General features: G+C 41.7%; 1 protein-coding gene across 6 annotated transcripts in view; it reads right to left on the bottom strand.

Moving 5' to 3' along the window:
• LOC149310067 (5'-AMP-activated protein kinase subunit gamma-2-like) overlaps positions 1–27714 on the bottom strand; it is a 238973-nt gene that overhangs the window by 127763 nt on the left and 83496 nt on the right. For all 6 annotated transcript variants that reach the window (XR_016281977.1, XM_089533615.1, XM_089533614.1 and 3 more), the window contains exon 3: positions 25005–25287. Coding sequence is in view for 5 of the 6 variants with exons in the window: in XM_089533615.1 (XP_089389741.1) it covers positions 25005–25287 (283 nt within the window). In the remaining variant the exon portion in view is untranslated. The remainder of the gene's footprint in view (positions 1–25004; positions 25288–27714) is intronic.

The raw sequence follows: 27714 nt of genomic DNA, 5'->3' as shown, positions 1-27714 counted from the left end.
GGCAGGAAAAGAGTAATTATCATGCTGTTCCTTTTAAACAACTAAGAGTCAGAAATCTTTGCAAATCAAGGAAAGATCTTGAAGTGAGCAGCTATTTGCCTGTGCAAAATGACATCTCCTAGACCCCATTCCTTCAGACTTCCAGCTGTTGCCCTTAGGGATTAATGCCTTGCTTGCTTCTGATCTTTTTGATAGAAGTCTCTGCAAGCTTACCTGTGCCTGTCTTGAACAGGTCCAGCTCTTTCATATGGCTACAGGCATAATGAACCCCAGAGCCCTAGCCTTCCCTCCACTATATCTCACTTTCCAATAACTCCATTTACATATTTGCATACAATGTGGAGTTGGGACTCAAAGCTGAGATTTGTACCAGGAACCCATGAGACCTAATGACCATGCTGCAGTGCATATGCATACAACTGTCAGACATGGAAACTATGCTTGGGGTTCACATCAAGGCAGTCCTGCTCTTGGTTAAAGATGACCACAGAGTTGCACCGGAGGACCTAGATATTCCTTGAGAGAACATATTTATAAAATCAGTGAGTGATCAAAGCCGCAAAAGTCAAAGCCACAAATGTGGAGGGACGAGTGATACTGTCCTGGGAATGAGATGTGTTGAGTTTTGGAGAAACTCAACATACGTATTTAGGGCCAGACTCCTACGTCAGTCACTGTAGCTATCTAGTATCTCTTCCTCCATTAGCTACCATTTTTAGAAAGAGGGGACACTGCAATGTAATGACATCACTTCATCTGTTCTGCCATACTACAGGGATGATTCAAGACATTTTGCTGCTCGAGATGAAAGATGGCACTTTCCATTCTGTGTACAGAAGAAACTTGCTTTGATATAACTGAGAAGTTAACTACTCAGTTTGAGGACAGCAGAATGGCCAACAAGGTACAGGGCACGATGCCTGGTTTACAAACCTCTCCGTCTTCCTGCACCTGCCCCCAACATCTGCTAAGGGAGCCACCTCACTCTCTTAAATCATAGGGTTGTACTAAATCTACTAAATAATACCTGCACTAATGTTACAAACTTGGGGAGGAGATGAAGGGCTATTGTTTTTGGTGGTGGCTATGCAGTGGTTGCAACAACATGTTACTGCAGCCAAGCTCTCTCCCACAGAGGAGCCTTAAAAATGCTTACCTGTGATTAGATTGTTGCCAGGATAAGCAAAGAGCAACAGGAAAGATAGTATTTGAGAGTGAGAGAGAGAGGAGACAGTTGGCTCTCGTCTTCAGACATTTAAATGCATGTTTTGACTACATATTAGAGGTTCTGGTAATCTATGCTGGCTCACCAAGGAACTAACTAGCCAGATAATATTGTATTATTGTATAATATAATACCTCTTCCCAACCTGTCACATTCTAGATATGCTGACTACAAATCACATCACACCCAGCCAACAAATAACCATTTAAGGGGAAAGCTAGAACAACAATTTATTTTCACTCATTCATAATAATGAATTGGAGTTTATCTCCATTTATTATTTTCTGAGGGGAAAGTCAAAAAGCATGGGTAAAATATATTTAAAATTGGCTGTAGTACCCATCGTTTGGGGAATCATTAACTGTACTAATGATTGTATGCAAAGGGATCATGTAACACCTTTGAGACTGTGTTTTTATAAGTAGACCAAGCCTATGAAAATGTATGATACAACTTCTTTCACACAGTTAGTCTCAAAGGTGCTACAAGATCCCTTTGCATATTGATATTCCAGACTAACACAGCTATGTCTCAGAACTCTAGTCATATTAATGACTGTTAAGTTTCAATGACTCCGGAGGATGTGTGTCTTATCTCTTTGGGTGCTCAAACGTGCCACATGCTACACATCAGTTGCCCTTGAGACTTCTCAACTGCCTACCAAACACACTACTCTATATGTAGGGCTTCTGGAAAGCAAATTTCATGCATCCTATACATAGGGCTGCCATAATTGTCCACTTTTACCAGGGACAAAATGTAGGACAAATTCAAGACCAAACTGTAGGGCAACTGCAGGACAAAACTCAGCTCAAAATGTAGGACATTTAAGGTCCACCATTTTTCTTCAATGTCCTACATTTTGGGCTGAGTTTTGTCCTGCAGTTGCCCTACAGTTTGGTCTTGAATTTGTTCCACTTTTTGTCCCTGGTAAAAGTGGACAATTATGGCAACCCTACCTATACAGCCTATAAGACCAACCCAAATGTATCCTCCATCCAACCATTTTCACATGGTACAGTTGTGATGTCCTGCCAGGACTGATTGGACTTCCCCCTGCATTTTCTTTCATTTTGGTTCAGGCCATAGATTATTTTAGTATAGAAAAGTTTATTGTATTAGTTTGTGGGAGGAACTGTAGGTTTCCCCTGCATTATTTCCAGGTTTGGTTTGCCCTTCCCCAGCATGCTCTGCTGTAGCTAGAGGTTTTAGTTGGGGAGCAGTCTTCGCTGAGAGCAGGCAGAGAGCTGTCTTTTGGTGGCAAGCAGGCCCAGACAGCCGGAAAGGGCATTTCTTACACCTCAGCCAAATTAGTTACCATCAGCAAGAAAATAGAGGAATCCAGGAGCTGAAAGACCCTGCACCAGCTCCATTGAGTGAGGAGAGCAAACCATCAGACCCAGAAAGATGACATCCGGAAGATTGCTGAAACTGTAAAGTACCTTTTGTTTAGAGCTGGGGAGGAGAAAACTCTTTATTTTGTCCTTTAAATTAAATTTCCCCCCTTTTGAACTTTACATTCAGCTTCAGAGCCTTTTTTGGGTAGAAGAGTTTGATCTCACCAGGGTACCGGCGTTGCACACCCAAACCTGCCACCACCTTTAGTTGGGTGTGTCTTCACAACAGTAACAAATAAACATGAACTTAAATTAATTTAAATATATAAGTCATATGCAAAAGGATATGTAGCATGAGCATAAAATCTAGATGTTAACCGCTAAGCACTTGTATTTGAACAAAAGTATTATTTTCAAAGACCTGCAAAAGATACATGACTGAGAGGCTGAACGAGAAGGGAGAGGAAAAGAAAAGGGAGTCCAAGTGTACTTAATTGACTCTTTTTCACACTCTTGGCTTCAATTCTTCAAGAAAGCCCATTCTCATCTTTCTGTGCTCCAGTGACACCTAGGAAAGATTCCATACAGTTCTACAAAAAAATAAAATAGAACTTCTTTGGTTCTCAGCCTTTTACTTCCATTGGCAGAATTTAAGAATGAAGGACAAAAAGAATGGAGCAAGTCGCTTTTTCAGGCAGAGCTGGTCCATGTCATCTTTGTTAGCCAACATAGGAGAACGCAAAAGAAGGGATTCATTCAAGCATGCCCACCTGAACAGAAGTGGGTATCAATCAATGAAAGGTATATTAATGAGCTAGAAAGCCATCAGAGAAGGAGTATCAGAACACAATACACTGGTTAATTATTTTCTAGGGAACAAAAAAAGCAAAAGAACAGAACTAATAAAACTACAAATTCCAGGAGTCCATACACCGGATCTACAGCACATAAAGTAGTGTCAAACTGCATTATTTCTACAGTGCAAATGCACCCTCAGTTTACTGTGTGTATGATGTTTTTCATTTCCTATACAGAGAATCCTATGAGCCATCACTTGAAGTCTGAATTGGTGAAGCCCGCAAATAGGGCTGCCTACTCAATGAAAACCAGACCACGTTTCTTGAAATCAGTGGATATATTTGGAAGCAAGACTAGCCTCAGTATGCTTATCTGTAAAAGGGGAACATTATAGGATCACCTGTGTAGGATTTTTTTTTTAAAAAAGAGGGTAAGTAAATTACAAAGGAAAGTGACTTATATGGTAGTTCGAACCATATACACTAGCAATCACACAGAATTCAGGATGGATGAATTCAATACCTATATGTCAGTTTCTCTGTGGTTTAGATTAGGGTCAGGAATGTTGTAACACCAAAGGTCTATGAAGTTGTAGAAACCTGGGCCAGAGCTGTATGTTCCCATGTCTCTATGAATAATTAAATAAAAACACAGCATAGTCTAATCTCATAAGCAGAGAAGGAAGGATAAAGCCTAATGCTGTACATTTATTAACTCAAAGTGGTTAAAAGGTTTGAAACAATAATACTTCAGGGGCCATGAGAAATAAATTAAAATAGCTAGGATCAGCAAAAGCAGAGACTAAGAGGATAGCGATGAATTGTTCCTTCTAACAGGATTAGAAAGGTGATGGGCGTGGTGTTGGGTCATTTTGATTTTCCACTCCACTGTCACTAAAGTTCATGATTCTGGGGAAGGTGGCCCAGGGGTCATTCACAACTGTTTTGGCAGGGTGTCAAGAAAATAGTTTGGCAGCTGGAAAGCTGTGCATTTGCTATGAATCTGGGTATGGTTCCCAAGGGCAGTGAGGACCCAAACAATCTTGCATGAGTCTTGCTAGGAGAGAGGCAAAAGATTGGGACTTTTATCAAACTCCCATTAGACCCATCTCTACAGACTATTTCCTTATTCCCTAGAAGCTGATTTGAAAACAGGTGGATCACAGAACCATGATGCTAAAAGGGTTCCCAGAGGTTGTGAAAACTTAATTCCTATCATAAAGGGTGCAATTCTGTGAGCTGGGAAAAAGCCCCATAAAACCCATAAGCATTTACTCATAAGCAAGCACACGTGGATTTTACTACTTAAATTTTAGAGATCCTGAAATGGAAGCCATCAGTTAGAAAAAGAAAAAAAGAAAAAGAACAAAGGTAAATCTATTGTCTGGAAAGGAATTCAATAACAGCAAAAACAGCTGCTCTGAGATACTATTCAGAATGAGATGGCAGCATTCTGGAATTTCCTATTTCAAAGGAAGGGTGCCACTTATTAAAGCTCCCTGGTAGAAAGTTCCCAGCATGTAAAAATTAGAATGCCAGGATCAGGAAGAAAATTACAGTAAGGCTGCAAATCTATGCAAGCTCATATAAGAATTTGAAAAGAGCTCTGTTGAATTAGAACAAAACTTGGGGGTGGGGGTATACTTATGGGCTATAATTCCCAGATTTTCCCAGCAGGCATAACCATGCTGGTAGCCGTACTGGTTGTAGTTAATCTCAGAGATGTAGTCCAAACCAGTAATTTTACCCGGTTTGAGGTCATCTGTGTGACCTATCTAGATGTCTGTGAGAAACAAAAACTAGGTATTGGATAAAAGCACCAAGTTTGCTTTAAAAAAACTTAAACCCAAATATGTTTCTCAAATCAGTTGAAACATCAGAAATGTATTTTCCCCATAAAACAATTAGAATTTTCAAAGACACATAAAATTTGTGCATCAGGATGTAAAAATACTGGATGAAGGCAGCACATTTCCCTTCCTTAATTTCCAGGAACAGAACATGGCTGGTTGTTACCTTCATGGCTTAGGTCCAAACTATCAGAAAGACCCACACCAACCTGCAAGGGTCCTAAGATCTACAGGGAAAGGCTTTTTCTCAGTCCTGCCACCATCACAGACTCACTTGGTAAGTGCAATCCTATGCATTCAGAAGCACGTTCTATAGTGTTCAACAGGCTGAAGATAGTGTAGGACTGCATCCTTAAATTCTACTGAATTCAATGACTTTTACTTCCGAGTAGACACATCTAGCATTAAGCTGGACTTCACTGTCTCTTGTGCTAATTTAACATACACATGAGTGTTTTGTGGGGGTTTCCCCCTCTTTTTTTTTAAATGAGGGCATTGAAAATGTGACCCCCTTTCCATAGGAGTTTGAAGCAGTACAGTCAAATCACTTCTGTCCTCATATTGCTTCAACAGTAGACTGATTCAGATCCCCTGAAAGAAGAACTGTAGCTTCTGTTCTCAGAGTTTTACATCCTGCATCTTAATAGCAGACTTGGGTTTTGAAGCTGCCAATTATTTAATCATAGTGTGACTCAAATGAATAATCTCATAAATATTATTGTCAGTGGCATTACTCATTCATCATCAGTAAAGTATATACTTTGGTGCACATAACCCAATGAATCCCATGCCCTGCACACCACATGCCACACAGCTCTCCTTCCCACCACAGTTAGTTTCCCTCTATTTCTATCAGTAGTTGTGCCAGAAGATTGCAGTACAACTTAAAGGCGCTTTATCAGGCAAAGGGAACCAAAGCTATGATCATTTTCAGACACATTTGGGGCATTGAGCACTAAAATCCGACATTAACTCACACAGAAAGTGAAAATCCCGAAAGTGAAAAGCAGCTGATTTTGTCCTCTTTCTGTGTGGGATAATGTCAGATTAATGCTCAATACCCCTGATGTGTCTGAAAATGATCCCGCTTTTGCAGGATTTGTCCACTTCTGTGTGGGTTAATTTCAGATTAATGCTCAATGCGTCTGAAAACAATCCTGCTTTTGTGGATTTAAATCCTGTTTCTACATGGGATTTGGGCAATTCCCTCCCATGTGATAAACTCCGGGCCATATCCATATCACCATTTCAGCAGGAGCCAAGGCACACTGCCTGCCTTTCTCATGTAGTAGTTAATGCATGACAGGGAACATGGAACTGGTCCTTGGAAAAGCAACATAGGCGGGGTACAGACCGCCGATTTGCGGCGGTCTGCCGCCGCCGCCAGTAGGTCCGCGGGGGAGCCGGAGCCTTCAGACGGCCCGACTCCCGCGCGGACCGAAAAAAGAAGCTCCAAAATGGAGCTTCTTTTCAAGTCGCGTTTGCGACGTAGCGAGGCGCCAGGGGCGCGCTCGCTACGTCAGAAGCGGCGCGACACGTCTGGACGCTGTGCATCCAGTACGTAAAGATGGCGGCGCCCATGTGGAAGGGGCGCCGCCATCTTGTACGTATTCTATACGTACTAGGGTTAGGGGGGTGCGGAAGCACCGCCCCTTCCTAACCCTAGTACGTATAGAAGACGTACTAAATGGCGGTGTGTATCCCGCCATAGTTTTTCATACTCAGGGCAGAACATCCTGGCATTATCCCCATCAGCCTCTAGGATAAGCAATAACCAAATGCCTCACATATTAACACTGCACATGCTAAGACTGCATCTTGATGTAACTATATCTAATCCCAGAAAAAGTGACACATGTGCTTTCTCTCCCCATTCCTCAGCTTTAGGATATCGGAAAAAAGACCAGATTAAGGTGTTCAGGACCCTCCTTTGAATAACAGAAACTTAGAGTTTGAAGAGGCCACAAGGGCCATCTCATCCATCCCTGCCATGAAGGAATACACAACTACAGCACTCCTGAAAGATGCCCATCCAACCTCTATTTAAAGATCTCCAAACAAAGAGAGTATACCCGCCCTGACAGTCTCTTCCACTGACAAACAGTTTCTGCAGTCAAGGTGACGCCAGACAGAAAGGGAACAAAGATATTCTTTCAAATGTTTAGGTGGAATCTATTTTCTTGTAATTTAAATCCATTGGTAAGTGTTCTAGGCTCTGGAAAAGCAGAGAACTAACTTCACACTCCATTTACTACATGACATCCCTGTGTGAGCTTTTTCTAGGAACAGTAGCATAGAAATTAAATAAATTCAGTAAATGAATATATAGCTAATACAAAATATAATAGTAGAAATTTTTTATGCTTTTAGCTGTGAACATTCAGTGAGATGACTAGTCTGATCCCATGCATTTTTACTCAGTTTCTCAAGTAACACACAAACTACTGAAGCTAACAGCAGATTCAGGAAGTGTTTGAGGAACCAAGCAACCCCTGGAGTACTGACACTCTAACTAGGGAAGGGCTTGGAGTAACTTCAGCAGGGGTTACCATTAATAAACTGGCACTGGCTACAGATTAAGCCATGCTCTGAGGCCTTTCTGTTTACAACAGAATCATTTATTGAAGAGAAGAGGACTTTTTCACTACATTTAGGAAACAAACTTCACCAAGGCCACCCTATATAAACCAGGAAAAAAACTGATTCAGATTGCCTTTCTGCCACTAACTCTTTGATTAGAGTTAATCATTAAATCATTAACAATTATCTTTAGGTTTGCTGGCTACAGATAATGAGACTGTAATCCTATCCATTATATCTGGAGAGGACACCTGAGTGGAGAAGGCCATTTTAGGCAGGCTGCAAATCACTTTTTCATCTCAAACTGCCCCCCCCCACCCCCCACCCCTGTTTATTTGCAATATGGGAATAAAGAGACTGATGAGCTTTACAAGGCTGTTGACATAATGTATGTGAAACACTGTGAACACCCTAAAGGTGCTGCCCTGGTGGCGCAGTGGTTAATGCCTGTACTGCAGCTATTCACTCGAAACCACAAGGTTGTGAGTTCAAGACCAGCAAAAAGGCCCAAGCTCGACTCAGGCTTGCATCCTTCCGAGGTCGCTAAAGTGAGTACCCAGACTGTTGGGGGCAAATTAGCTTACTTGCTAATTAGCTTACTTGCTGTTCACCGCTATGATCTTTGGAATAGCGGTATATAAATAAAACAAATTAATTATTATTAATTAAAATTAATTATTATTTGTGTAATTTCAGACTGAATAAAAATCTGGGGAAAGTTATGTTTATATTTAGGTTCTCAGATCTGTAGCTTGTTCCCCTTACCTTTAGAGACCTGGAAAAACTATGTTTTGCAATGCCATTTTACTGACATTATTGTTGTTTTATATTGTATGGTTTTAATTTGGAACTCACTATGAAGGCTGTACTGTAAAGGGAGTGTGACAAGTTCTCAGTCTGATCCTAAATGCCAAGAGGTTTTCAGATGCCCTACATAGTAGGATAGCATAACTGGGGGAGAAGAATAAGACATTTTTACCAAATGAACTGCTTTTGTTCTCAGATAATGAGAAAAGGTCATTCTAATCATGCCTAGAGGTTGTGGAGGCACTTTGCATTATTGCTAAGGCAGGGCTCTCCTTGTAACTCAAATCTCAACACACAAACAGATGGAAAGAGAAAAGAGAACACTAGCAAGGGATAACAGAGGAAAGGCAAAGGGTTTCAATCATAACAAAACAGGGCAGTTGGCTTCCAGGGCGAAGCAGGTTCCTCTGTTATTTTAACAGTTCAAATAACTGCAGCGGTTTAAGAGCAACACAGTTTGTTGGAGCTTTCTGCGTAGTTCAGTTTCCATTCCCCAAACTGCAAGACAAGCAAAGCAGACATAATCGTCTTCAGCTTGATGACCGATGGGTGTTTCCTCTCACGGAGGAGTATTTAAAAACCAAGTGTCCTTTCACACTATGCACTTGTAGTGTTATGATTCTACTCTAATTACCATGGCAAAATTCAATTGAATCCTGCAATTTGCAGTTTAGAAAGGAGTTATTAGGATTCTTAGCCAGAGAGCATCAGTGCCTCACCAAACAATAAACCCCAGGATGCCATAAGACATTGTCATGACAGTTAAAGTATTGTAACTATATAGTGTGAATCATGGAATAACAGATTTGGATGTGGCCCCAAGACCATTCATGTCAGTATCACAGCTGCAGCTAAAAAAAATAGTAGTTCTATTGGCTGTTTAGATTGGCAAGATAGGCATGAACCACTGTACCAGGATGTGAAAGAAGACACTTTGCCATGCTGGGTCCTTTCAGATGTTTTGGTCTACAAATCCTATCACTTATAACTACTGGATATGTCAGCTGGGCTGATGGGAGATGCTAGGCCAAAATGTCTGGAGGGACCCAGGCTGGGCTAGGAATCATTCACATGGTTTGGAGTGTTGATCTTAATTTTGCCTTTCCTGGTAGATTCCCCAATAAAAGAAGGCTGGAATTGTACAGTTCTGGAATATGTACTACAGGCAGTGGATTTATTGCTGTGGGGTGGTAAATCCATTTGGCCATTCACTCCCACTGTTGGATTGTATGGGTCCTCTCACGGCCACTGAATATTTATTAGGAGTCAAAGGCTTTCATGGCCGGCAACCATAGTTTTTTGTGGGGTTTTCAGGCTATGTGGCCATATTCTAGATGGCCATGTTCTAGCTCATTTCCAGGCAAACATTCTCTGAAGATGCCAGCCACAGATGCTGGCGAAACGTCAGGAAGAAACTCTTCTAGAACATGGCCACATAGCCCGAAAAACCCACAAAAAAACTATCTATTAGGAATTTCCAGCTTCCAGAGTCAAGTATCTGGATGGTTCCTAGACAATCTGATGCCCCCATGGTAACAAATCCATCTGCCTTCCCTGATACTGATGGACAGGGCTTTACCACGGCAACACACCAATTTTCTGCATTAGGATCCACCAAACAGTTGGGTCTAGCGCTTTTTATTTCCCACAATACATTGGAATTTGCATCATTAGCATGTGTTCCTCTGCCACCCCAATTTCAGAGAAAAATCCTGGTTTCTGCACTGAGGTATCATAACTAAATCCTGCAGCCTAAAAATCCAAATGATGTACAACCAACAATTCAAAGCCCGTTAATTAGTTGATTGGTTTTAACACAATCATTTGATAAAACACATTCAAGTTTGTTTACCCCTAAAGGTTCTGTGGAAGAGGGAGATAGGTTTTGGGGCTGGATTGCTTCAAACAGTGTACCCATTCATAGGTAGACAGATTTCTTCTACCACCAGCCAAAGTGAGATGAGAATAATAGGTGCTGTAGGAACACTTCTATGCTTCAGATCTCAGGCTATTCTTCTGCCCAGCCTTTCTGAAGCAGGAAGAGAAACTACAGATTCAAACTCAGGGGGCAGGAACTACACCTTTCTGTACTTTTTGAAGGTCATTCAGAGGATGTCTTTCCTTTTCAAGCCCTCCTGCGTCAATACCCCCCATTATCTTCCTACTGAGAAGGCAAAAGGGTAAAAAGCCCTGGGAAGACTGAATTTGATTTTCTCCAAATACTATATTGTACAGAGGGGAATGCTGCCAAAACAATTACTATAACAGAGCCTGGCCGGCCAAAAACAAGAGATCCAACTGAGCCTGTAGTAGGCAATGGGCAGGTATGCTCAGTCACCTACTGTGCCTCAATATTACATTTTTTGAGTATGTGCTTTTCTTCTCCTTTCAGGGTATTCAGCGATGGAACAAGAGCCACAGCAATGGCAGAGAATGCAAGATAGATAAGGAATGTTTTGCTTGGCTTTCTTCTGGGTCAAGGAGACCAGCTTGTTTCACCATCCACCAGATCCTCTTCCCTGCACCATTTATTTTAGGCTGTGCGATAAAATTAACCCTTTGTTTAACCAGCCAACAACTTACTTACTTCCTATGGGGCAACTCTCCCAGGGATTCAAGGGATTGCTATAAATTATTACATTCCCTACAGCAACTCACATGTTGCCACTGCTGTTAACTTTGTTACTCAAAGTACTTTCAAATTATATCTGTATGTGCTTCAGATCCCATGCTTTTTTTAACTAAAAAAAAAGTCTTATGATATCTTCAAGATAAAGACACTTTGTTTGGCATAATTGGTCAATTATGTTTCAATCTACAAAGACTATCCTCTGTAAGATGCTACAAGTCTCCTAGCTGTTGTTATTTCTTTTTAACCTCAAATTTCTTCTCCGAGGGCACTGAAGAATAACATAAGAAACAAATGTTCCAGATTTTTCACGAAAATTGCACTAACTTCAGAACAGATTACAGAATTATGTGAAAGCCAGAAGAAAAAGAAAATCAATTTAACTTAGCAGTAGAAGACGTACATTTTAAAAAGCCCAAGAAGGCCCTGTAATTTGTATTTGTTTGCCTAACGTCTCAGGAGTAAATGTATTAGATGAAAAAAGGGACACACTTATGCTCTTGTGAGAACTCTGTTCTTACATCAGGATCACAACCTGAATCCCTAGGTCTCTCCCACAACTGCATACTGCTGGGGGGAAATCCTGTTTGTATACTCTAAAATAGCCAACAACACAGTGTTTCTTAGCAGGGAGTCCTTGCTGTTGTTGGAGTGGGTGTGCAATGAGAAAACAGCATATTAGCTTTGCGTGTATGTGGCATTTATATGTAAGGGCACAAGCGCCAAGAGGCATCCAGCCTAGAAGGTGGTGCGTGTGTACGAAACTGGAAGAGCAATCATTTTTGCAATGGATACCCATGACAGTTTTGAATGGCACTCCTAAAATCTTTCCCAAAAATTGTGTTGACACAATGGTTCACTGGAATTGGGAGAATGGAAAATGGGGCCTTAGGCCATATCAAAATAACACAAAAGCAGATAAAACACATTATAAAAATTCTATAGAAGTTCTATAGAAATTAGGAAAAAGCTAAATATAATAAATCTAAAATATGAATAAAAGACCGTACGGATACCATGTGAATGTCATACAATTTAAGTACAAAACCCATAAATGAAACAAAATTATAAAACTTGATTATAAAAATCTATATAAAATATTCAAAATACAAAAATGGGGAAAATAGAGAGGGGGAAAATACAGCTTTAAAATGATAGTACATAAAACAAAAGATTGAACATCAGTTACACATCAAAATTCCTCATCACCTCTACAGTTGACCCCAATTGTCCCTGCATATCTAGCTCTCAACTGTATTGCTTTACATAGAAACTGAGCTGTGATAATAGATATTTTTGAATCTTGACCACTCATGAAGTAGGAAGTTCTAACATGGGTATCCCAGAACACTGATCATTTGATATAGGGACCAAGATACTGGTCTCTTTCCTGTTGGTACAAATTACACTTGAATAGAATATGAACTAAATCTTCAATCTCTTGGTCTCCACAAATACAAGTTCGCTCATTGTAAAGTATACCATCGCTTCGTGGCCTTTTGGCTAAGAACAAGTGCAGCATAAGCTTACTGGAATCATAGAATCATAGAGTTGGAAGAGACCGCAAGGGCCATCCAGTCCAACCCCCTGCCATGCAGGAAATCCAAATCAAAGCATCCCCAACAGATGGCCATCCAGCCTCTGCTTGAAGACCTCCAAGGAAGGAGAATCCACTACACTCCGAGGGAGTTTGTTCCACTGTCGAACAGCCCTTACTGTCAGGAAGTTCTTCTTAATGTTGAGGTGGAATCTCTTTTCTTGTAGCTTGCATCCATTGTTCCGGGTCCTGTTCTCTAGAGCAGCAGAAAACAAGCTTGATCCCACCTCAATATGACACCCTTTCACATATTTAAACAGGGCTATCATATCACCTCTTAACCTTCTCTTCTCCAGACTAAACATCCCCAGCTCCCTGAGTCGTTCCTCATAGGGCAAGGTTTCCTACTAGTTGGATTCAAGCAAGACTTTCCTTCCAGAGCTTAGAAAATTTATTTGTTGGACTGAAACTCTTAAGTAGTTAACAGTATAGAAATGTACTTGCTATCGCTCGTCCACTGGCCATGCTGGCTTGGGGATTTTGAGAGGTGAAATCTAAAATAAAACTTTTTCCAAGCTCTGATTTCCTCAGAATCAAGCCCCCCTCCCCACTCTTCCCCCAGATTTGGAAATACATGGACTTGCAGTTTTCATAAGAGTGGCTGATTTAACTTCAACATGTAGAGCCTTCTCCAAATTGACTTAAACCCACATAGAAGTGAGATTGAACCAGCAACCCTCCTACATGACCACCTGTTATACACAAGTCCATGTCTTGCTGGTGGGCAGAATGAGACATTCATACTATAGCTTCATTGCTTGATCCAGAGTTTTCCTAATGAGGCAGCCTGGCACTGATAAGCAGCTACTTAACAAGCTGTGACAGATTCCCCAGTGTTTCGCCAGAAGTTCTGCAGAGTTTTATTGTGCTATGCCACTTAGCAAGCCTTGAACTGGTGGGTTTTAATGGAATTGGAGCAGTAATGCATTTAAGTGCCAATGGCAAGTTTCCCCCTCAAAGGCAAATAACAGCCAAGAAGGAGAGTGGGAACTTGATCTGGATTGGGACCACAGCAAAGGCCAACAATTAATATACCCTTTCCTAGCATGTCTCTATGGTAGCAGTCCAATCCACTTCTCCCAAAATGTGGCTATTTAATAAATTATAACGAAGAATGCAAGGTCGTTACTGATCATTTTCATGTATTTTATTCACTGATTAGTTACATTTGTAATCTGTCTGTCCTTCAAGACAAGAGCTCAAGATAGTGTGTGTGGCTTGCCTCCTACTTACTTTATCCTCACAACTATCAAACTGGAAGACAGTGATTGCCGTAGTGCCAACCTTAGAATAATAGAATCATAGAGTTGGAAGAGACCACAAGGGTAATCCAGCCCAAGCCTGTGCCATGCAGGAACTCTCAATCAAAACATCCCTGACAGATGGCCACCCAGCTCTGTTTAAAGACCTCCAAAGAAGGAGACTTCACCACTCTCTGAAGGAGTGTGTTCCACTGTCGAACAGCCCTTACTGTCAGGAAGCTCCTCCTAATGTTTAGATGGAATCTCTTTTCCTGTCGCTTGCCTCCATTGCTTGATGTTCTATTCTCTGGAGCAGCAGAAAATAAGCTTGCTCCATCCTTAATATGACATCCTTCCAATACTTATACAGGGCTATCATATCAGTTTTCCAAATCCTAATATAACACTAATCCAGCCTTTCTCACCCCAGGAGAAACCCTTGAAATATTTTTCAGGTCTCAGGGACCCCTTGAATAAAAAAATATTATATCTACAGCTCAAAAAATAACCATTTCTTTTTTGGCTTATGATCTCTCACAGAACCTCTCGCAACCTCTCTTGGAATCGTAAGGTTCCAGGCAGCCCTGGTTGAAAAATCTGCTCTAACCACTGCTCCACTGGCTGAAATATGGCTCTCTGAACCCAGGATCTACACTGCCTAGGCAATTAGGGTGACCCTAAAAAGAGTAGTATTAGAGATTTAACTACAGTTCTATCCAGGAAACCCCATACAGGAAACCAAGGGATCCAGGTATTGGGGTCAAAATGAAGGCACTGCCCACCAAATATGAATACTACCCTTCAAATGAAATTTTCTTTCATTCCACACATTTCTAGGAATGCAGTAATGTAAAACTTCACTTGAGCCTTTAGAAATATATTTTAGGAAAGCAAATCAAAAGAGCAGTGTCATTAGAAAAGAGATATGAAGGGTTCGAGTTATAAATGATTTTCAGCGTCTCACTCTGCAATTCTAGAAATTTAGGGTGCATCTAAACCAGAAATAATGCAGTTTGACATCAGTTTACCTGCTTTGGCTCCATCCTACAGAATCTGGCCATTTGTAGTTTTGTGAGGCACCAGCAGTCTTTGGCAGAGAAGGCTAATGACCATGTTAAACTACAAATTCCAGGGTTCCACAGGATGGAGCTACAGCACCAACCATGCAGAAAAGGGATGCAACAAAAGACTGTGGGAAACCTCAAAGTTTGCATAAGTCTAGGCACCAAGGAACTCCAAGTTTATGCTGGGAAATGGGAGACGTGGTACTGGATCTCTCAAGCAGACCAATCAATTATAACAAGGTAGAACAACAACCAATCCCATACCTACCCATCAACCCATTGGATCTACTAGAGAAAAGAAACAAGCTTAGTCTGTAAAACTTATAAAAGTAGCTTTATGTATAATACTTGTCCATAATCAAGTATATTGCCTAATGCAGGAGAGAGAGAATTAAGAAAATGCAAGAGAATTAACAAGAAGGGAAACAGGATATGATACTGTATATACTCATGTATAAGTCTAGAAATTTTAGTCAAAAAATTGACTCCAAAAACCTGTATTGACTTATCCACGGATCAATGTAAGTCCTGTACTTTAACTCTTATAAAAAAGGGGGAAATCCCCTGGTGAAAGGCAAGAGCATAGTCTGTCCTGGAAGCATTGATTCCCTTCTGTTCTCTCACCTATCAAGTCTTTAGTGTGAGCACAAAGTTATATCTGCTGGAATTTTTTAAGTTCTTTGGCATTGCTTTCCTTTGCTTCAACCTTTAGATCTTTTGTTACATGCCCCTAGGTTTTACCCTCAACTTATCCACAGGTCATATCAAAATCTAAAATTTTGGCCCCAAAACCTGCCCTTGACTTATACATGAGGTTGACTTATAGTTGAGTATGTATGGTATGTCTTGCATTAGGGATGCAATTCTTCACAAAATTTCTTCTTGAAGGAAATAGCAAGTAATTTTAGCAATTTTCTTCCCACTGAAAGAAAGACTTCAGTCATGTCTGTACATACCAGAATACTTCAGGGGCAGTCTGGAGTATTCTGGCCACAGAGCTGTCCTAACATCCCTCTGTTACTTGGCACTCATGTTGGAACGCCCTGGACAGCTCTTTGCATGCAGTCCAGCTGTGCCACTTGGCATGGTCACTACTGCCATGTGTCATTCACTCTGAGGTTATAACATGTCAGCCAACATCAATCGCATGGCTTGGCGTCTTGTTCTGACCTCAGAGCGAGTGATGCACAGTGGTGGCCGCTACACTGGTGAGCTCACCATAAACAGCCACAGTGAGATGCATTGTAAACAGCTGCCTGGCTTTGCAACAAAGGGCTCCAGATCTTGTGAGAATAGCAACAAGTACATTTCTATACCACTTATCAGTGAACGAATCACTCCCTAAGCGGTTTACAGTCTGTAAGCTAATTGCTCCCAACAAGCTGGGTACTCATTTTACTGACCTACAAAAGGATGAAAGGCTGAGTGGACCTTGGAGCCCTGCCTGGGATTGAACTCACAACCTTGTGGCTGCAGTACAGGGATTTAACGAGTGAGCCACGTGGTGAATACAAGAGCTCTTATGCAGCTTCAGAGAAGATCTGAAGCAAAAAGTGAGTTTTAAAAATTTGTTATAAGGGGAGTATACTCCAAGTTTGGTGCTGAATGGACTGAATGTTGTCCAGACTGTTTGCATCAGAACAGAGGGCTTGGGCCATGCGTCATCTGGACTCCCTGCCGAGAGGGCAGAGGGAAGACGTTTTATTTGGCCCATGCAGACAGAGTCTTAGAAGACAACATAATTTGGGAAGTCTATTCCCAATTTGGGATGTATTCTGCGCAAAATCCCTGAACTGCAAAGATTCTTGTCAGTCCAGAACTCTTCTTGTCGGGGTTCCCAATACTGGAAAAACATGGTTTTTAATCATTCAAAAATATTTCTGAATGTTCTTTCCTTCCTACACTGCATATACTTGAACCTCCCTTTGAAAACATTGCCTTTTAATATTAACTGGAGAGGGGAAATATGTTTTAGGGCATACAGAGGAATTTAGCAGTAAAGATGAAAATGTAATGCTCAATAATAGGGCAGTCAGAGGAATATCCAGAGTCCAATAAAATGAAGGTGGTGGTAGGGAAATGGAAAGAGTACAAAAGGACTGTTTATTGGCTGTTTCCACCACTGTGTGAAAAGGAATTAATTCCTTTCTCAGGTTGTTAATGATGCCAGGCAATTCCTTCTGCCTCCTCCATTAGAAGCATTACAAAAGCTGTCAGCAGCCTTAAGGATAGTTCAATAAAAAGCAAACAAACCAGAGGCTTTGCCAAAAGAGCAGTACTGGGATTTGCATTTTACAGGAGAACTCCCTACTTTTTAAATCCATAGTTATTATTCTGAATGTCTGATTTGTTGGCTCTCATCCCAGTCTGGTTTTGGGGAATGGAATGTCAGGTCTGAAGTTCTCCAAAATGTTTAACATCCATTAATTTATTATTTGGGGCAGAGGAGGACAACTGCTACAAGGATGGGGACACCTTTTAGTGCTCAAGGGTCAGACTTTGAGGTGCTTGGTAGGCGGCTTACTTTTTAAAGTGAAAAGATAATAAATTAGTCATGCATGTTTGTCTATGTAAAATAGATTAAGATTAGCTGAAATGAATTAAACATTATTATTATTATCATCTCAGCAACTTCATGTACCCAATAAGAGGACAGTAGATGGCAGGAGGACTAGTTTTACTTACTAATTACTAGCACTTGGAAAAGTTAATTGTTTAGTACTATAACTCCCTGAATTCCTCAGCAAGACAAATCATGGGTATGACACCTGGATATCTATTGTGTGAGTGGCACAGATCTCTGACACATTTGAAGATGACACATGTAGATTACAAACTGGAACACAAGGACTTTCATTTTTTTTTAAAAAAAAATTGTTTTTATTGTTGTTGTAAGGAAAAGCATGCAAGCAGCATAATCTTCACTCTCAAGCAATGCACACTTGCCCATTTTGCTGCAGTGAAAAAAGACCTGAAACCATCATATATTATTGCTGTACATACCATCTGAATTTTGTTGCTCTGTGCTTTCAAGTTGTTTTCGACTTATGCTAACCCTAAGGCAAATCTATCATAAGATTTGTTCAGAGTGGGTATGTCTTTGCCTTCCTCTGAGGCTGAGAGAGAGTGCTTTGCTCAGGATCATCCAGTGGGTTTCAAACCTTGGTCTCTAAAGTCCAATGCTCAAACCACTACATCACATTGGCTCTCAACATATGAATACTATTTAAGTCTGCATGTGTGTGTGTACGTATTTTAAATCTTTGCTTAGCCTGTACACTGGGAACGTAGGCTTCAAACAGGTTGGAAAAGAGCCAAATATATCCTCTGGGAATCAGAAGATATAACATTCCAATGCCATGGAGAAAGCCAGTGACAGATGTTGGACTACCTGTTGTTATTTGTTTGTTTGTTGTTTTTTATACCAGTGCTTTATAAGGCTCTTCCTTCCCATCCTTATGCCCTGCCATCTAAGGATTTGCTATCAACTTAAATATTTTGCTAGTGGTTGGACTTCTGATCTTAGGAAATTCAGGCAGCTGTACAAACCAGCTCATGCTAATCCCCAGCATTTGTGCAAAAGCTTCCCATAAGCTCTTGACTGCATCAGCTATCAGAAGGGCAACAATCCTTGTCACCAATTACTCCTGCTTTCAGAAAACAGGAATGGGGGCAATTAGGAAGCCTGTGAGTAAAATGTCAGTTCTGCAGCCGATGGGAAGAAGCTTTCTTCTCCTGGCACTTTGTTCCCATGGGGTATTCTGGCCCAAATGGGAAGGAAATGTTTCTGAGCTGGCTACTGCTTGAAGTTGCAGATCTCTTTTTTCTTGGGGTATTTTAGGGGGTGGAAGGGTAGGAACCCTCAGATATGCCATCATTAGTGGTATGCCAAGAGGTGTAGCTTAAGGGGCAGCAAAATGAAGGCACTGCCCCCCAAATAAGTATTCTGACCCCACAATGAAATGTCCCTTTAGTCTCCACAAATTTAACGCAGAAAGTGACACACTGAAAACATCATTCTCACATAGAACTCTTATATTTGCTGTGGATGCATCTCCTTGGTCACTTTGCTTTCTTTGCCTGCCTAAACTGTATTTCTAAATATTTGACTCAAGTTCCAAATTACTGCAATGCTAGAAATTTGCTGGTTGAAATGAAATGTCATTGCTGTTGGTGCCTTCAGGTTATCTCTGATTTATGAGAACCCTAAGGTGGACCCATCACAGGGCTTTCTTGGCAAGATTTGTTTAGAGTGGGTTTGCTTTTGCCATCCTCTGAGGCTGGTAGATGGTGACTTGCGCAAGGTTACCCAGTGGGTTTCCATGACTGAGTAGTGCTTCAACTAGAAATTTGCTAGTTAAAATGAAATGTTGTTGTTGTTGCTGTTGTGTGCCCTCAGGTTATTTCTGACTTATGGAACCCTAAGGTGACCCTATCTTGGGGTTTTCTAAACAAAATTTGTTCAGAGTGGGTTTGCTTTTTACCCTCCTCTGAGGCGGAGACAATGTGTCTTGTCCAGAATCACCCAGTGGGTTTTGAACCATGGTCCCCAGTCCAATGCTCAAACCACTCAACCACACTGGCCCAAAATTTCATTGAGAGGGCCAAATTCTTACTAGGGAGATTATCACAACGGCTGTTTTCTCCTGATCTGGGCACGGGCTGAGACCACATATAAAGAGATGTTATCACACAGCTCCATGCCCAGATTGGAGGCATCCCGGACCCAATCAGGACCTCTCCCATACTTAGAAATGAACTGTACTTTTCCATTCATAAGTCCTGATCAGGCACAGGATGCCTCCGATCTGGGCACAGAGCTGTGCAATAACATCTGTTTATACAGGGTCTCTGCCCATGCCCAGATTTGGGGGGGGGGGGGAAGCCATGTGATAATCTCCTAGGTGGGCAATGTCCCCATTTTGTCCCCCTCCACAGCTACCTTGCTAGGTAAGCCCACTTTCATGTAAAAGTCATGTGTGTGCACACCACCATCTTTGCATAAAACCAATGGTGCCATAAAAGCAGAGTGTGGGGTGGACTGGATGCCAATTGGTCTAGGCTTATTGAATTCCATGGACCAATCTATCCCTGGACAGTGTTCTGCAGCAAGAAGCCTGTTTTGCTTCACTGCCTGATTGCCCAACAGGATATAGTTCTCTCTACCTGCAATATTTGAAAGAGTCGCATGGGCCACACCCTTGTTTGTTTGTCATTTATATCCCACCGTTCCCTCAATAATGAGACTCAAGGCTGCCAACAACATACTTAAAAACAATACAGACCAAAACTATATAACAGCTTCAATAAAAGTATGAATAAGAAAGTTATTTAAAAATAATTTAAAAATTTAGAAAGTTAAAAACATTAAAATTCATTAGAAGATTACATACACATTTTAAAAACAACAGCGCAGAGCATTAAAAAGCCACCTCAGTCAGTTTCCACCTCAGACATAAAAATGTTTTACCCTCCTTAAAGGAGGAGAGCAAGGATCTGGTCATGCTAGCCTCCCAAGGGAGAGAGTCATAAAATCTAGGACTTGCCACCAAAAAGGCCCTCTCCCTTGTTCCCATCAAACAAACCTGAGAACTTGTCCCACCAGAAGATCTATGTGGTGGCTTAGTAGTTAAGACACCAATTCTGATGATCGGAAGATCTGAAGTTTGGCAGTCTGAGGCCTGAGTGCTGCATGATGGGGTGAGCTCCTGTCACTAGACCCAGCTTCTGCCCACCTAGCAGTTCAAAACCATGCAAATGCAGGCAGATAAATAGTTACCACTTCAGTGGGAAGGTAACAGCCACATGACCATCAGAGCCATCCTCGGAAAATGCTGGATCTTTAGCTTAGTAACAGAGATGAGCACCACCCACTATAACAACTAGACATTCATGTCAAGGGACTACCTTTACCTTTACACACAGCCTTTCAAATAGCTGGTCCCAAGCTGTTTTCCCACCAAGGATCAGTAAGGGCTTTACAAATGTGGAGCACATATACTCAAGCATGCCATTTCTTACAAAGCAGCACATGGATATTATCTTAGGGCACAAAATATTTTCCATATATGTTGACTTACGTACATATGCTTAGGCTATCCCTGTCCAGCAAGGATTCTCTCTGTTTTCAAATGCTTCTCCCTGAGTAATCACCATCTCTACTTTGCCCGTCATTTGTTCACCTAATGAGAATGCATCGCTAGGGCTGGCATCACCCAGTGTGGTAACTCATGGTGGTGTCACCCTCCTGATTGACCTCCTCCCATACCACACCAGAATACTTAGTAATGTTTTTTGTACTAATGGTACTCATAAATCATAATTCTCATATATCACTGAATGCAATACAAAAGTTGTGACATAAACAACTAGTAAAATTAAAATTATACCTTTGAATTACAATATCATATGCACAGCCTAAATGTTTTTACATGTTTCATGTGGTTACAGTGAAATTTGGTAAGATGTAAGAAGACGAGTGTCCAAGGGAAGTGTGTTTAATGCTTTTTGTCCTTTGTGTACATACATGCCTAAATACTAAGGCTACAAGCAGTGTACAGCCTAAGATTTTGGGCACTGCCGCTGCAGATATATATTATGGACTCTTGATGATATTAAGCCAAAAAGAGGTAGATTAATAGAAAAATAGCCAGACAAGAGGTGTGCATGAGTGTGATGTTTTTCATTGGAAAAAAACAAGCACTCTCTCTCTGAATCAGTGGAGGATAAGCAACTGTTTAGGCAATGAATGCAGCAAACAGCTGATAGAGCAAAATCAACCATGCTATGGAGTAAAATGAGAGTGTCTTAGGCAGTAGTCCCTGGTGTGTAAAATATTGTAGGGTGTGGAATTCCATGATTGTTTATTTATTTATGTGTTTATTTATTTAATGAGTGCCAGATTGGCTCAAAGACAAATAATGCTGGTCTGCTGATGAAGCTATGCAAGCCTAGCCAGAAACCCATCCGGCTAAGAGACAATCTACTAAACAATGGAAAGTTGGTATGGACTCTTTGGGTGATGAGTAGAATGTAAAGATGATAGAGAAACAGATACAGATTTGATAAGGTCATTGCAGGAGGACAGCATGGTGCTTATTTCACCCATCACCAATGGGCCACCCTTCACTGGAACTATCACACAACCTTTAGAAAAACCTAATTCAAAGCTTGCTTATACAGAGAACTCACATAGGATTTTGTCCATATTCCTGAATATTATTTCCTTTGATCAGCAACAACTCTCCAGAGGCCCCGCCAGAGAGGCATATCCCTTCACCTGAAATCATTCTGAACTGGAAATGTCACAGTTTGGACTCACACCTCCAGAATGCAAAACTCACAACATACTGCTGTGCTGCAGACCCTCCTCTTAAACCACAGCTGGGCAACTTGTGGCTAGGCCTGATGGGTTGCAGTACAATGACATTTTTGGAGTGCCATAAGTTCCTCACCCTGCTTTTAACTGTGCAACTAATACTTAAAACTGAGTTAGGTATTGATTCATAGACATAGATAACACAGGTCATGGAAAAGAATGTTTTAGACACAAAGAATGTATTCTTACTATTAGGTTTTATTTAGGAATATCAGCAAGGATAGGTCCAGGGTTTGGTATGGTTTTGGTTTTTCCCCCTCTTTCTGCTGGTATTTTGCTCTTTCGACAGTAGTACCTTTCATGTTCTACAGTCAGATGTTGTTATAGGAAATGACTGAGCTGGCTAGAAGACTCCAAAATCAATCTGAACACATTTAAAACCATGTTTTTTGTTCTCTCTGTCCCTAGGGAAAAAAAGTTGTTATGTCATTTTATCTTAGCCAAATAGGGTGGAAAGAATTAATTTCATCACACAGTGGAGAATAGGATTTAGCTGGATCAGACCCAGGAACTTCCAACATGCTTTTAAAATCTGCAGAATTTCACAGACCCTTTACCCTTTGCAAAATGTTCACACAGAAAGACTAACAAATCCACACCTAAACATGACAGTATTTTGAAAATAATTGTCTCAAACCAGCCTTCCCCAACTTGGCACCTTCCAGATGTGTTGGATTATTTACAACTACCATCAGCTTCAGCAAGGAGTAGGCCAACTAATAATGCCCATGGTTCAAACTTAAAGCAGGACTTTGTTTAGACTGAGATTTTGGGGGAACCTCGGCATATCTGCCAACAAGCCTCTATAAAGTGACTTGCACATGGCTAATAGAGTATAAAGAGATAAAGCTATGAGTAAATAATCACTCCCCACTCCCAACCAAAAATATGGACATTGAGCCTGCTTTGATTGATAAAAGATTTAGGCTTATTTAAAAAAAAAAAAACCTTTAAGAAGCTCTGATCAAGTACCATCCATATTTTGGATAATCAAATTGACTTTTGAATATCAAAAGCCAAGCAGGCTGAGTTTTAATTAGGGATCCCTTCTACAGCACAAAGTCAAACACAGCAATTTAAAACTCTGAAATCTTATCACTGAGAAATAGGCAAATAGTACTAACAGCACCACCTTTGGGCACAAAACTGAAGAGCACACACCGTGTTTCAAAGCCCGCTTTTCCCATTCAGAGAAGTGTCCATGATTAGGAAAGAGTACAGAAAGCCACTTGCTTTATAACAAGTCAATCTGTTCACTGGTCTACCTAGCTCAGTATTGCCTACACCGATTGGCAACCACTCTATAGGATTTCACACATGGCAATTTGTTGTGTAGATCTGCTGCTGGCAGTAGAGGTTGTTGGGGGCAAAGCACTGCAGCCCAAACCTAGTCTTGCTGTCTTGGGTGATCTCTTTTCTAGCACAGTATTTACTTTAGCTTACTTCAAGTTGGTGTCTTCTAAATATGTTGAATCACAAGCCATTGGCCACATTTTCTGGCATGGTGAAAGCTGTGGTCTAACACATCTGAAGGGCACCAAGTTAGAGAAGTGTGATTGTTTGACAGATGTACAATAAAACAGAGGGCTTTTCCCATCATCTGCATCTGAGGAAGTAGACTGAAGTCTACGAAAGTTCATGCTGCCAATTGCTTTCTTCTAGTTAGTCTCAAAGGTGCTGCAAGATCTCTCTATGTACTGATTCTACAGACTAACATGGCTATATATTTGAATTATGTGAAAATACTTCAGAATTTCTCAGATCAAGGGCTACCTAATCTACATTCTGTTTCCCACCTGCCTATGGGAAGCCCCCAAGCCAGTCTTGAGGACAGCATTTCCCTCCTATGCTGTTCCTAAGAACTGTTGCCTCTGATCCTGGAAGTCACACATAGCAGTAACAATACCCTTTGATAATCTTATATTCTGGCACAGAAAACATGTGCTCTGCCACTGTCCGCTGCCCAGAGTTTGGTAAAAATATTTTTAGACTGTAACCCCCACTAGCCATGCTGTCTGGGGGAACTTTGCTGTTGTTGTGCGCCTTCAAGTCCTTTCTGATTTATGGCAACCCTATAGGTTTTCTTGGCAAGATTTGTTCAGAAGATATTTGCCATTGCCTTCCCCTGAGCCTGAGAGCATGTGGTTTGCCCAGTGGAATTCATGGCCAAACTGAGAATCAAACCCTGGTCTCCAGAATTGTAGCTAACACTCAAACCACTACACCACACTGGATCCTCCTGGGAGTGGGGGGGGGGGGGATTGCAACTTTCCTAGTGCTGACCCTCCCTTGCTTTTTGTCCAACAGCACAATTTGTGAATCACAGAGAATAGAGTCACTTATCTGCAAATATAATGGGGAAAGATTGTGTAAAAGCATTTGAACAAATTTCAAATCACAAGCTACTAACAGCACCCTGTCTTCCTTTGGTACTTCATGGAAAGGAAGTAGTGCCCAGCCCAGAGTATCTATGTGAAATTAACACAATCCATTTCTTACTTTTTCTTGATCTGGAGAAGAACTTGATCCCACCAGGGGAGGTAGATGGATTAGAGCCAGGGGAGGAAGAGTCCTTGGAGGAGGAACGGAAGATTCCACTGAAGCTCATGCGGCGCGGGGAACGAGGTGGCGACTCCTGGTACGGGAAAGGGAACACAGTTTTGGGTGAACCCGGACTGTGTTTGGATTTGACAGGGGCAGAGGCCGGGCTGGAAGGCCGGTTCTGTAGCCCCTTTGAGAAAAGTCCTTTGGAAGGGCTGCCTGTGGTGTAGTTGTCTTCTGCCTGCAAAGAAAGCAGAATGAAAGCAATTAAGACTATCTCCTTTTCACTTCAGGGCTACCTGTATAAAGCCATCAGTGCAACAAGCAACCACAGCAGCAATTGTGTGACACTGAAATATCAGTGTACAGAAGTAGCAGAAATAAAAATAAGATTCCATCTACTTCTAATATAAAACCAAATGCAAGGCTTTAAGGATTGTGAGGCAGTTTGGAATCTCTACCATGTGAGACTAATTTATATATCTATTTGACTATTCTCTACTGGCACCTGCTGTAGAAAGTCTCAGGCACAGCAGGGTCTTTTTCATAACCTTCTATCTGAACATTTTTAATAGAGATTGAATTTGTGACCCAATCTACAAACATAGCACGAGATAGGGTCTAGTTCTAACTACTATAACTTACAGATAAGAAAGGACAATTTCTGGTAGTCTAGGAGCACCAAGGGCACCAGTTATACTTGCTTAGGCAGAATAGCTTACACAGATGCTGCACTCATTAAGATGTTGTCACAGGTAAGAGAACGAGGAATCTTTTTTTTTTTCTTGTAGTGGGCCATTGAATTGCAGGGAAAACCAATGGCCAGAGCCAGAAGTGGCCAAAGCTGACACTAAAATCACTGAACATGAGTTTTTGCATGTGAATTCTGGGAGTTTGCATACAAAAAACCCCTTGTTTCCAGTGATCCACTATCTTTTGTGTAAAAACCTTATGAAATTTATGGGGTCACCAAAAGTCAACAGGTGACTTGAAGCCACACACACCCCATGACAGCTGGTAATGGCATTAAAAACAAACAAACAATGCCCTCATGCTAATTTAAATTTAATTTAGTCCCTTTGAATTAAAACTTGGATGTGGCTTTTCATCATAATCCTAACGTATCCTGGGGTGCTGTTACAGTATCTCTAAGGTGAGTGCAAAGCAATTATGGTGATACGTTGATCTCACTGGTGCATACTTTGCACACAACAGATTCCAGTGTTTTATGGCTTAAGCCATTAAGTGGAGGAGAGAAGGAAGAAATAAGCCCATTTCCCATTCTCTACACTAATAATGATCATCATTCCAGTTGGAACCCCTCAGATAAGATAATTTGATTAATTATTTACCTTAACGACTAGGAGTACAGTACATTTCAAAGCAAGAAGACTGCAGATGAATATATTTGCTGCTCCACTGGCATTGCATTTAATCAATTTCTTTCTTTGCTTACCAGACAGTATATAAGGTTCAATAAAAACTTGCAAACGAAGGCGGGTTACAGACCGCCATTAAAGTACGGACTCAGTCTGTACAGTGGATCCTTGTTATACGCTGGGGTTTGGTTCCAAGATCTCCTGTGTATAACAAAATCCGTGTATGCTCAAGTCCCGTTACATATAATGACATAGCAAAATGGTGTCCTTTATAAAAAATGGAAAATCAAGGTAAATTTATACTTTTTTGTAACATTTTCAAACCGTGTATGCTTAAATCCGTGTATAAAAAATCCGTGTATAAGAAGGGCCGACTGTACTAGGGTTAGGAAGGTGCGGTGCTTCTGCACCCCCCTAATCCTACTACGGACTGAGTCCGTACAAAATGGCGGCTCCCCTTCCACAGGGGGACCGCCATGACGACGTCACGACCGCGCCGCCTCTACGCGGGGCGGCGCGGACGTGATGTCGTCGGTCTGCGCCAGGGCGCCTAGGGCGCCCTTTCCGCGGACCAGGAAGGAGCTCTGTTTCGGAGCTCCTTACTGGTTTGCGGCGGCGCTTTGCTTCGCTGGGCGCAGCCTTCAGACGGCTGCGCCCAGCGAAGCAATGGAGTAAGGGGCCAAGCGGCCCCTTTCTCCTTCTCCCCGTCGCCGCGGGGTGTCCTTGGGGCTTGAAGTCCCAGGGACACCCCTTTTCAGGCTGCGGGGAAGCAGCGTTTTGCTGCTTCCCCGCAGCCTGAAAAGCGGCGGATCGGGGCCTCAGCGGCTGCCGTTCTGCCAGCTGAGGCCCCGATACACCGGGGAAAGGGGCGGGTGCAACCTGCCCCAAATGGGCAGTCTATAACCCGCCCATGACATGCTGGCTTTTCCCATTGCTCCAGCAGTTACAGAAGCTCTGCTCTGTCATGGACGGACCATTACCTGGTTGAGGTTCGACTTAAGGCAACTACCCAAATCCCCCCCAGGGGTGGAGGACCAATTAGGATGGTCCACCCTCAAAGGCAGACGGAACCCAAAAGGTTCCAAGAAGCCTTAGAAGGGCTTATGGCTGGATCTGACGACGATTCTGTTGATGCCCTGACTAACTTTGGGACAACGATCTCTCCAGGGCTATACACAGTATCACTCCTAAGTGTCCTTTCCGGCCTGCTTCCAATAGAAAACCATGGTATACAGAAGATCTCCGGGAAATGAAGCAGGCCGTGGAACAACTGGAACGCACCAGCGCTT

This window comes from Sceloporus occidentalis, unplaced genomic scaffold (genome assembly GCF_023333645.1).
Source record: "Sceloporus occidentalis isolate IW3139 unplaced genomic scaffold, rSceOcc1.0.p SCAF_7, whole genome shotgun sequence".
Lineage (NCBI taxonomy): Eukaryota > Metazoa > Chordata > Lepidosauria > Squamata > Phrynosomatidae > Sceloporus > Sceloporus occidentalis.
This window is presented reverse-complemented; position numbering and strand designations above follow the sequence as displayed.